Source organism: Mus caroli, unplaced genomic scaffold (assembly GCF_978045245.1).
Source record: "Mus caroli unplaced genomic scaffold, Mus_caroli_1 scaffold_4, whole genome shotgun sequence".
Lineage (NCBI taxonomy): Eukaryota > Metazoa > Chordata > Mammalia > Rodentia > Muridae > Mus > Mus caroli.
The window spans coordinates 128753744-128765104 of NW_028227259.1; the positions used below are offsets into that span (position 1 = coordinate 128753744).

The 11361-nt window shown below is 46.0% G+C and overlaps 1 protein-coding gene across 2 annotated transcripts; it reads left to right on the plus strand.

Moving 5' to 3' along the window:
• Positions 1-1085: 1085 nt before the first annotated feature.
• On the plus strand, positions 1086-11068 carry Tmed2 (transmembrane p24 trafficking protein 2). 2 transcript variants are annotated; one of them, XM_029477844.2, is made up of 5 exons: positions 1086-1391; positions 3349-3541; positions 3865-3885; positions 7409-7516; positions 9637-11068. In XM_029477844.2, the coding sequence occupies exons 1-5, from the start codon at positions 1212-1214 to the stop codon at positions 9759-9761; spliced, it is 627 nt and encodes a 208-aa protein (XP_029333704.1). In that variant the 5' UTR covers positions 1086-1211; the 3' UTR covers positions 9762-11068. The 2 variants fall into 2 exon arrangements, with proteins under 2 accessions (XP_029333704.1, XP_021019151.1); XM_021163492.3 differs by lacking the exon at positions 3865-3885.
• Positions 11069-11361: the final 293 nt, after the last annotated feature.

An 11361-nucleotide genomic window follows, 5' to 3' on the forward strand; every position in this document is an offset into this window, starting at 1 on the left:
TATGTATAGACTTTCTTTCTTTCTTTTTTTTTTTTTTTTTTTTTTTTTTTTTTTTTTGGTTTTTTGAGACAGGGTTTCTCTGTGTAGCCCTGGCTGTCTTGGAACTCACTTTGTAGACCAGGCTGGCCTCGAACTCAGAAATCCTCCTGCCTCTGCCTCCCGAGTGCTGGGATTAAAGGCGTGCGCCACCACGCCCGGCTTCTTTCTTTCTTTCTCTCTCTCTCTCTCTCTCTCTCTCTCTTTCTTTCTTTCTTTCTTCCTTCCTTCCTTCCTTCCTTCCTTTCTTTCTTTCGCTGCTGTTGCTGTGTCACCCTGGCTGTACTGGAACTTTTCTATATAGGGACCAGGGAGGACTTAAACTCACTGCTTCGCATAGATTAAAAAAACAATTATTTTTATTCCTTTAACTACGTGTTCCTGAGTGGGGGTGAGTGTTAACAGTGAGCATGTAGCCAGAGGTAATTGACTTTCAGCATCCTCAGAGGTTCTCTGTGGGATGGTTTTGAGTGTTCCCCACCCCTGCCAGCTTAAATAAGCATGGTGATGGGGGAGCAAACCAAAGAAACAACACAAAAATTGGAGTTCTCATCTTCAGCATCCACCTCTCAGAGACCCCAGTTTTGAGACTCACTGAATGTCTTTATCTCCTCGGATAATCCTAAAACTGTGAAACCCTGTATACTATCACTTTCTGAATAAGTCCATGCCATCTTTATTTATTGCTATTATGTTTTAAATTTTATGTTTGAGTATCTGGACAGCATGTGTGTGCGGTGCCCGCGGTGGTCAGCAGAGGGGGCGTTAGATCCCTTGAAACTGGGTACAGACGGTTGCGGGTCATCTTGAGAACTCTGGGACTCGAACTCGGATCCTCTGCAAAAAACAACTAGTAGGTTCTGTTGGTGCAGCGCCTTTTCGCCGCTCCTAGTCCACGTGATCATTGGCCCACGTCGAAGGGCTTGAGTGGAGGGATTTTTTTTGGCTCCTCAGGGCCGCCGTCCAACCTCATCATCCGCCTTGTCCCTCCGCGGCCGCCGTGCATCCGTTACGTGGCAGCCGTCTGCCTCGGCCAATGAGCGGCGCCCGCATCAGCCCCCTTGGGAGGCGCCGCCGGAAGGGGCGGAGCTAAGGCGGCGGGCGGCTGAGGCGGCAGCGGTGGCGGCGGCTCTGGAGGCCGCAGTCCGCGTCCCGGCTTCGGCCCGTCCCGCACCATGGTGACGCTCGCCGAGCTGCTGGTGCTGCTGGCCGCGCTGCTGGCCACGGCCTCGGGCTACTTTGTCAGCATCGACGCGCACGCCGAGGAGTGCTTCTTCGAGCGGGTCACCTCCGGCACCAAGATGGGCCTCATCTTCGAGGTGGCGGAGGGCGGCTTCCTGGACATCGACGTGGAGGTGCGCGGGCCCGTCGCCCGCCCGCCGTCGGGGCGCCGTCGCGAGTCCCCCTCGGGGGGTTGGCGGGTCCCGGGGTAGAGCGCGGGGTGGCCCCGCGCGGGACAGCGCTCGACAAGGGCGCGGGCCGGGGAGGGGCCTCGCTGCGGTCGCCGCCGCCGCCCGTCGCGCAGCCCCCCGACGGGCCCTGTCCGCGCGTCTCGGAAAGCGCTCGTCTCTCCGAGCGCCTTCGGGCCCCGCTCGAGACTCGGGCGCAGACTTGGCCTTTCCCCCTTGGCTTTGTCCCGCGGCGGCCGCGTGTCACTCAGCCGGGGCGGGAGCGACTCGGCGTCGTTCTCCTCGGTCCCTCCAGAGCTGGCGCGGGGCGGCGTGGCGCGGAAACAAACTTTGCCGAGTAGGTCGGAAGTTGGCGGAGTAGCACTGAGGCGGAGAAAGTGGCTTTGGCAGAAACCAGCTTAACTTCCTAGCCGCGTCCTTACGCAAGCGGCCAGATGTGACCCGCGAGGGATGCACTGAGGTCATATAGTTTTAGGAGAGGCCTTCAGCGAAGTGTTTTAGAAAAGTTACTTGTCTGGAGAATAAAAATGATCGGCCGAGTTGTTTGAGACAGGATTGCCTTTTGTCGTTCTTGGGCATCGAACTCACCTTAGGAGGGATAGGATGAAGGGCGTGTACCGCCGTGCCCCTACAGTTTGCTGCATTCAAAAGACAAAACCAAACCATATACAGTAGTTTTAATTTGCTTGCTAGTATTGCTGACTGGGTGTAAAGAGCGAATACAAGTAGTGGCCTCCAAAAATGTTTGGAGACCGTGGATTAGCCAAGACCTTAGATAAAAGATGAGCACTTCCAGTTTCTCAAGTTTGGCAGGTGGACTGGCTCTCAAAGAAGCAGGGCTAGGGCTAGAGAGATGGCTCAGCAGTTAGGAGAACATGCCGCTCTTTCAGATAACGTGGAATTCAAAGGAGGGGTTCAACACAAGCGTTGACTCCAGTTCCAAGACATTGGGTGCCCCTTTGGCACCTCAGTACTATTTTCAATGCACAGCCTTAAAGGGGGAAGGTTTGATGGTGCCTGGCAGCTGATTTGTATTGCTCCTGCTTGGGAATTCGGGCTTTCTAATTTCCAATCTAGTGCACTTCCCTAAGCCTTAGCAGGCATGTCAGATAAGTTACAGCCCTTTGTTGTTCGAAGTGACCACAAAAACCTTAAAGGCGCTTTATAAAATTACTCATTTTGGTAGGGTGAAATAGGAGCACACCAATTTTCTTTCTTTTTTTTTTTTTTTTGGTACAACTGATAAATTATATGTTAAATAAATATCAACAGTCAACACAACTCCAAAACCACCCACCAGCCTTGGGAACAAGAAACAGCTGGTGATTTCCTCTAGGGTGTTCCTAAGGAAGGACATGGCGGCACCCACTGTGTGCAGCACACAGGACAGTGGCGAGTGGCTATTGGGATGGGGCCTGAGAAGGGCTTTGGTCTCCTGCAGGAGAATCACTGGCCTTGGGCACACTTTTAATCCCAGCATTCAAGACAGGTCGCTTGAACTCTGAGTCTGAACCCAGTTTGGACCAGTAATGAGACCCTATCTCAAATCAAAAATAAAATTACTCATTTAGGAAAACTTTGTTCCTAGGTTGTGATTTCAGCCTTGCCAGTTTTTGTTGAAGTTAGACAGTTGGAGGCCATGTGGAGAGTTTTCCTGCTTCTCTTTCTGAGAGGTTTACATTTCGCTTGGACAGGTAATACCTAAAGGATGAAGAGTGAAGAGGTGCTTTAGGGAACCGTTGACTCTGTGCTAGTTTAAGTGGGAGAGTTAGTGCCCTAAGTGTACACTGGCTCCCTGTAGGGGGACCTACTCAAGTTCCAGCCTACTGGATTTTTTTCCTGTGAGGATGCTGCTAAAGATCCTAAATGTTTAGTGAGTTTTCTGTTTCTCTCCTGCCTCCAGATCACAGGACCAGATAATAAAGGAATCTATAAAGGAGACCGAGAGTCCAGCGGGAAGTACACGTTTGCAGCCCACATGGATGGGACGTACAAGTTCTGCTTTAGTAATAGGATGTCCACTATGACTCCAAAGATAGTAATGTTCACCATCGACATTGGGGAGGCTCCCAAAGGACAAGACATGGAGACAGAAGGTGAGGGATCACTTTGGACTCAGAGCTCATCTCTGTTCAGTTCACTCACCCGTCTTAGTACTGTGTGTGTGATTGTTTTAACTTTTTCTCCAGATTCATGTCTTAAAAACAAAATTCCTGTTGAAGTGGATGTTACTGTCTATTGTCAGTGATTTTGGTTGTCCCTTCTGGCAGCCATGAGTCACTCTGCTCATGTAAATCCCCAGACTCCATGGCCCTGGGCTCTGGCTGATCCTGGGGTCCACGTGTACCTCTGTTTCTGTTTGCAGATGTGCTAGCTTAGCTAAACTCCTTCTTTTGTCTACACCTTACTTTTTCTCTAGGTGGTGGAGACTCCTGGGATGGTATGTGGTGCTTTTGTGTGACAGCATCCTGGTTTTTTTTTTTTTTTTTTTTTTTTTTTTTGGTTTAGCATCATTTTGTTTACTGATATCTAATTTCTGGTTCCTTTTCTCTAACTTCAGTTTGTTGGCATGAGAGTGGCTTTTTTCACTTCTTAAACTCCCTACAACTAACTGTATAATTTTTGGTAGACGTGAAGAATTGGTTGATACAGGTTAGATTATTGTAACTGGTTGGTATATGAGTACCAGGACTGACATTTTATGTGACTTTGCTTAAAACGAATGCTGAATAGTACAAAGTTTGAACTAACTGCTCAGGAGAATATGTCACTAGACACCCTAGAGAGAAAGCAGTTTTAGGTCTCCTTGCTGTCAACATTTCTAATGTGAAGTTTGGTTAGGTTTAAAATACTGTCCACAAGTTTCTGATGAGAAGTTTGCTTTGGCTTAATTGAGTTCACTCATTATTTTTGTCTCAGTGGTAGTCTCTCTTTTCTTTTCTTTTTTTTTTTTTTTTTGTTGGTGCTGGGGCTTGAACACAGAGCATTGTGCATGGTTGGCAAGCACACTAGTGTTGAGCTGCATCCCCCATGGTTTTAATACATTTTTTTTTGTTTGTTTTTGTTTTTGTTTTTTTTGTTTTTTCGAGACAGGGTTTCTCTGTATAGCCCGGCTGTCCTGGAACTCACTTTGTAGACCAGGCTGGCCTCGAACTCAGAAATCCGCCTGCCTCTGCCTCCCGAGTGCTGGGATTAAAGGCGTGCGCCACCACGCCTGGCTTAATACATTTTTTAAAGTTTTGAGATAGGACCTCACAGTGCTGCCCATACTGGGTTTGAGTTGTGATCTTTTGCCTCAGGTTTCCCAAGTAGCTGGGGCTGCAGGTCTGTGCTCAGGTCTGTCCCTGGAGACTCTGTTATTGCTTTCAGGAGCCAGCTGTACTTTCCCACCTCCTTGGCCAGCACAGGTTAGAATTGGTGGAAGCTGGCCTCTGTTTACCACATCCCACAGTGTTGGCTTTTGGCACACATAACTCCGCACTAAGCACTTACGAGTGAGTACCCCTGCAAGGAAGGCAAGATTTTTTATGCTTTTGACATCTAGACATTTAAGAATTTTATTTAACTCCTGTGCTTATTTTTCATACCATTTACAGTGCTGAACTTGCTTAATTATGAGGGAGAGAATAGTTTTGAGGATTTGGTACTTGCTTACTCTGAAAATTGGTCCTTGTTAACACGGCTAGAAAATAATGGGCAATACATGTCAATAGTGAGACAGATTCTGGTTAGTCCTTTGCCATCGCAGATTGTCCCTTTTGCTTGTTGATGGCAGCTGTTAGGTTGAGCCTTCTCTAAAATGGTAGTTTCCGAGTGGTCAGAGTGCCCCTCCTAAGAAACCCTACTTGAAAGATTTGCCATAGTGCATGTGCGTCTCGAGTGCGGCTGCTTAGAGGGGAGTCCTTTCTGGTTCTGCTCCTTTAGCTAGTGGCTTGAAGACTGAGGGTTACTTAGAGAAACAGGAATCTCCTGAGGCTGGGTCTTGGCCAGGGGTGCGACACCTGACACTCTCCTAGGACTCCTTAGAGCTGTCTGTCTGTCTGCTGCCTGTTCTCAGTTAGAGTGTAGTACTGCCTGGAAGCGTGGTCTTCAGGCCAGCTCCCCGCCCCAGGCTTTCATTGTCTACTTCTGGCTGGCCTCAGACCTACAGAAATCTACCTGCCTTGGCCTTCTGTGCTGGGATTGAAAGTGCCAGCATAGCTGGGCGCGGTCTTCAGATCCAGGTCCAGGACAGTAGGGCTATACAGAGAAACCCTGTCTTTAAAAACCAAAGGAAAGAAGGAAGGAAAGGAAAGATGTGCCATCATTCCTAGCAGAAGAGCTTCATTAGAGAGGATCCTGGGGTGGATCCTCTGCCAGGTCTGGGGACCTGAGTTTGATCTCTGGAACTCACATGGTGGAGAAAACTCCTGAAGGAATTGACCTCTGACCTCTGCACACCCCCTCCGCAGCCCCTTCCCCACACTGAAATAAAGGTTATCGAGTCACGGGGGCCTGTCTTTCCTTGTGTGTGCTGCATTTTGTGGGTCAGACATTTGGAGCCTCGTGTGGCTGACTTTTTTTTTTTTTTCCCTGAGTATAACTAAGTTTTGTGCTTGCCTTTATAGATTTAAAAGCCTGTTTGGGTGCAAAATTAACATCAAAGTTACATGATCCTTTTTTTTTTTTTTAAGAATTATTTATTTTGCTGGGTGTGGTGGCACATGCCTTTAATCCCAGCACTCAGGAGGCAGAGGCAGGCAGATTTCTGAGTTCAAGGCCAGCCTGGTCTACAAAGTGAGTTCCAGGACAGCCAGGCTATACAGAGAAACCCTGTCTAGAAAAACCAAAAAGAAAAAAAAAAAGAATTATTTATTTATATGAGTACACTGTTACACTGTTGCTGTCTTCAGACACCCCAGAAGAGGGCATCAGATCCCATTAAGATGGTTGTGAGCCACCATGTGGTTGCTGGAAATTGAAATCAAGACCTCTGGAAGAGCAGTCGGTGCTCCTAACCTCTGGGCCATCTCTCCAGTCCCCCTACATGATTCTTAATGTAAATTTCCATTTTAGTTTAAAGCTGTTATTTGTATATTAGTTTTGTTGTGCATTTGTTTTTGAGATGGGGTATCAATCCAACTAGAAGCAGAGGATGAAATTGAAATCCTGGTCCTCCTAGCTAGGCACATCTTTAGTCCCAGCACTTGGAAAGCCAAGACAGGTGGCCCTCCATAGTGACTTCTGGGACAGCCAAAGAAAATAGTGAGACCCTGTCTCAACAACAACAACAAAGAAATCTGGTCCTTCTGTTTCCCTGAGTGCTTTCATTCTAGATGTGTGTGCCACCATAACCAGTCTCTGGGACCCACATGGTAGGAGAAGGGAAAGCAAGGCTGGGCACACACTGCCAACTGAGCCACCTTCCCAGTCTGCCCTGTATTGAGGGTTAAAGTATATTGCTCTGTGCTGCTTTTCTGTTTGTCATTGGGAGTTAGAATGAACTGGAAGCAGTTCCTTAGGGGAATTAGTAAGTACTACATAGCCTGTTCCCTACTCTAGAAGAGAGTGGGTCCTCTGCTTCAAAGCTCGTGGCACACACTTTTAACCCAGCACTCAGGAGGGAGAGGCTGAAGCAGGCAGATCTCTGAGTTGAAGGCCAGCCAGGACAACATAGTGAAAAATCTCTGAAAGCCAGGTACAGAGGTACGTGCCTATGATGGTCACTGGGGGTGGAGGGGCAGTAGTTCAAGTCTGAGCTTGAAGCCAGGCTGGGCAACATGAGACAACACAGTAGAACCATCAGAAGCAGCTCTTGAGAATTGAATCTTTATCATCAGTTGTTCACATTGTTGGTTGCTTGAGCTCTTTCTAAAGCTAGCTGCTTTTGTGTGCCTGAGGAGTCTGAGAGTATTTTATTTAACAAGTATTTCTTGAAAATAGATGACTAACTGTATGCTGGTCTGTCTCTTTACCCTCCACAGCTCATCAGAACAAGCTAGAAGAAATGATTAATGAGCTGGCAGTGGCAATGACAGCCGTAAAGCACGAACAGGAGTACATGGAAGTCCGGGAGAGAATACACAGAGCCAGTAAGTTACGGGCATAGCTTGTGACAGGGTCTCCTGGTAATGGAGTAGCCCCTTGTTTGTAATTTTGCAAATATACCATAGCTTTACTGAAGGGTGGTCTGTGAGAGACATGTTTATAGAGACTTATATGGCTTATATTTTTATTGCTGAATCTCATTCTATGCCAGAAATGTGTGCCTGTGCTGATTTTGTTTGTTTGTGGTTCTTTGTTTTTTGTTTGTTTGTTTTTTTAAGATTTATTTATTATTATATCTAAGTACACTGTAGCTGTCTTCAGATGCACCAGAAGAGGGAGTCAGATCTCATTACAGATGGTTATGAGCCACCACCTGGTTGCTGGGATTTGAACTCAGGACCTTCAGAAGAGCAGTCGGTGCTCTTAACCACTGAGTCATCTCTCCAGCCCTGTTTTTTTAACTATATATATACATAAACACACACACACACACATTGTTGCTGTTTTGACATACCAGAAGAGGGCATCAGATCCCATTACAGATGGTTGTGAGCCACCATATGGTTTCTGGGAATTGAACTCAGGACCTCTGGAAGAGCTGTCAGGACCCTTAGTCACTGAGCCATCTCTCTAGCCCTCTGAGTTTATTTTTAAGATGTATTTATTTGCCGGGCGTTGGTGGCGCACGCCTTTAATCCCAGCACTTGGGAGGCAGAGACAGGCAGATTTCTGAGTTCGAGGACAGCCAGAGATACACAGAGAAACCCTGCCTCGAAAAAAAACAAAAAAAGATGTATTTATTTTTATCGTATGAGTGTGAGTACTTTGCCTGCATGTATGCGGATATACCATGTGTGCAGGACTCACAGAGCCCAGAAGAGGGTGTTGGCTCCCCTAAAACTAGGATTACCCGTGGGTGTGAGCAGCTTTGTGGATACTGACTGGGAACTGAACCCAATCCTCTGCAGCACGTGGTATTAACTGCTGAATCAGTTCTCTATCCCAAGAGCATTTTGGGTTGTTTGTTTTATTTATTTTTTATTTTTAAGTTTGTGATTAGGGCTGGTAAGAAAGCATAGTGGGTAAAGGTCTTTGCCACTCGGTATAGGAAGAGAATGGATTCCTGCAAGAAAAAAAAAAAGAATTGTTTGGTTCTTTTTTGAGATAGAAATTCCTGTCCTCTGACTTCTACATAAGTACACATGCTCACAATAAATCAATGTTTAAAACAACCCATTTTTTTTTTTTATCATCAACTAAAGAATAAGAGAGCAAAGCAAGTGCACAGCTGAGTGATAGCTCTCCCTTAGCCGAGCACTCACTAGCTTACAGGTGGCATTTCTGATAGGACTGGGTCCCAATGCCAAGGACAATAGCGGCTCACTATTTTGTTGAATCAATATTTTAAAAAATATTTATTGTGTTTTTTGTATGTATGTATGTGGGCTTGCTTAGACCATGGCATCAGTGTGGAGGTCAGAATAATGCTGAATTGGTTCTCCCCTTCTGCCATATGTATCTGAGTGTGGGTATGTGCATGTGAGCAAGGTGCCCACAGAGCTTTAAAAGGGTGTCAGACACTGTGCAGATGGAGTTACAGGCTGTTGTGAGCCATCTGATCTGGCTCCCAGGAGTCAAACTTGAGTCTTCTATAAGAGCAGTATATGCTCAAAACTGCTGGGCTGTCTTCCTAGCCCCAAATCCCTTAAGATTTTAGAGGTCTAGGGTGAGAGGGGCTTGACTTGAGTTTTAACCCTATGAGTGTGACCTTGGCAACTCATTGTTCCTCTTTTCTAAGGTAGGGTCTTTGTTTTTGAGACAGGATTTCTGTGTAGTCCTGGCTGTCCTGCAACTTACTCAGTAGACCAGACTGGCCTTAAACTCCGAGGCCCACCTGCCCTCCTCAGTGCTGGGACTAATGGTGTGTACTATTGCCACCTGTCTGGGTTGGAACCCAGTGGTCCTACACTGTAGCTTCTTGACTGTAGGAACTATAGGATGGGTCAGCATGCCTGGTTTCAAGGCCACTTTGAAAGCCATGAGTCTCTGGGACTGGGTGCGTGAGTATTAATCAGGCCCTGAGTGGTGCTGGGTTCCAGAGAGATGATGACAAACCTCTGCTGCTTTCCAGTTGGTGTTAAAGTCTCTTTGTTTTCCTCCACAGTCAACGACAACACAAACAGCAGAGTGGTCCTTTGGTCCTTCTTCGAAGCTCTTGTTCTAGTTGCCATGACATTGGGACAGATCTACTACCTGAAGAGATTTTTTGAAGTCCGGAGGGTTGTTTAAAAGGCCTTTTCCTGTTGATCCCAAATTCATGATTTACTTGTTTACCAAACACCTTGGTCATAATAATGTCATTAGTTTATACATTTTTATTTTCTGAACGTTTATGACTTATGTTTCTTTGTGATTAGTAGGTGTTGGGGAAAACCTGTTTAAGAGAGTTAGAGTGAAAATTTGACATTTGATTGGCCTATAATTCTTACTTGAAAGGAGCCCCATTATACAGGCCCTTCCAAGAATCCAGAGGCTGTTAATGCTGTGTGGGACTATGGTCTTTATTATGTTTTTACCTTTGGTTTTCATAATAAAATGCAGTTCATCCAGGAAGTAGCCCACAGCCTGACAATACTTGTTAACTAACTGCATTCTAGTAGTCCCTTGGCTACGGTTCATCATCAGAGGCTCATTTTGTTATTACAACAGCAGCAATCTGAATCTTGACCCTTGTGGCCCCGCCTCAGGGTGGAGAGTCCTGATGGTGCCTGTTACAGGGTGGGCACTCATACTTTCTCTTGAGCTTGATTTAAAGACTCATCAAAACTCTTCCCCCTAAAGTTTTATATTGAACCTTAGAACTGAATCACCTCTAATTGAATTGAACAAGCAGCCAATAACTTAGCCGTCCGTCGAATCCAGTTCCCCAGGTGTTGGAACAGACTGCTGTCCTGTGTGCCGCAGAGTCTGTCCGTTGTCGGCACTTAGGAAGATCCGGTTCCTCCCTCACATGGAGGTCTGCGCTTCTCAAGCGGAAGGGTTAAGCCTCTGCGGTTGCTTGCAGTGATAGGCAGCCACTGGTGTCTTTATACAGTGGCCTTTGGGCCTTGGTCTTCAGTGTCAGCACTAGGGTTTGTTTGTCCTCTGGGGTCTTTTTGGGCACATGTCAGTTTTGTTTATATAAAATGAAGAGACTGTCTCTCTGATGATGGTTTAATGAAAGGCACTCTGCTTTGGGTGTGGGCGGTCCAGGATTATGTGGTGAGTAAAGTCTGCTAGTTATCTGGATATTTTATTTTTCTTTTTGGATCTTGCAAGGGGAAAAGTACAAGTAATAAGTTTTATAAATTTAATTTAAATTTGTTACAGGTTTTCATGTTCAGGACAAATAATTTTTCAACCTTCGATGATATCCTTGCAACAGTTTGTTGGTAAGGTGACTCTTTCACCTAGGGCAGCTGTTGCATGCCAATTTTTTTTGTGTGTGTGTGTGTGAAAACACTTCAGAATTGAATTAAAAGATGTAAATTTAAAATTGGTTGTGTATCTAATATGCCCCAGGTTCAGTAAATAAACAATTCTTTATAAAAACAGTATTTTGTGTTTTATATTAATGCTGGTTAAGTTAAAATTTTTTGTTAAATGCTTTTTATTTCTTACAATGAGATATGCCATGTTATGTCATTTTTCAAGTGTTGTGAACAAGAATACCATTGTAAGCCATGTGTGGTGCAAGCCTTTAAATCCAGCCCTCAGGAGGCTGATACAGATAGGTCTCTGAGTTTTAAGAATGTTGTTGTTTTTATCCCAGGTGTGGGTGTGGGGCGTGTTCACACTGTCTGGAGCAGCTGGTGCTCTAGCGGAGACATGATTTTGACAGCTGCAGATA

Bases quoted from the DNA above. Each gene is read 5' to 3' on its own strand.
- Tmed2 (XM_029477844.2), top strand. From the start codon at position 1,212: ATGGTGACGCTCGCCGAGCTGCTGGTGCTGCTGGCCGCGCTGCTGGCC. The intron at 3,886-7,408 runs GTATGTGGTGCT...TACCCTCCACAG, and splicing joins TGGTGGAGACTCCTGGGATG to CTCATCAGAACAAGCTAGAA. The intron at 7,517-9,636 runs GTAAGTTACGGG...TTTCCTCCACAG, and splicing joins GGAGAGAATACACAGAGCCA to TCAACGACAACACAAACAGC.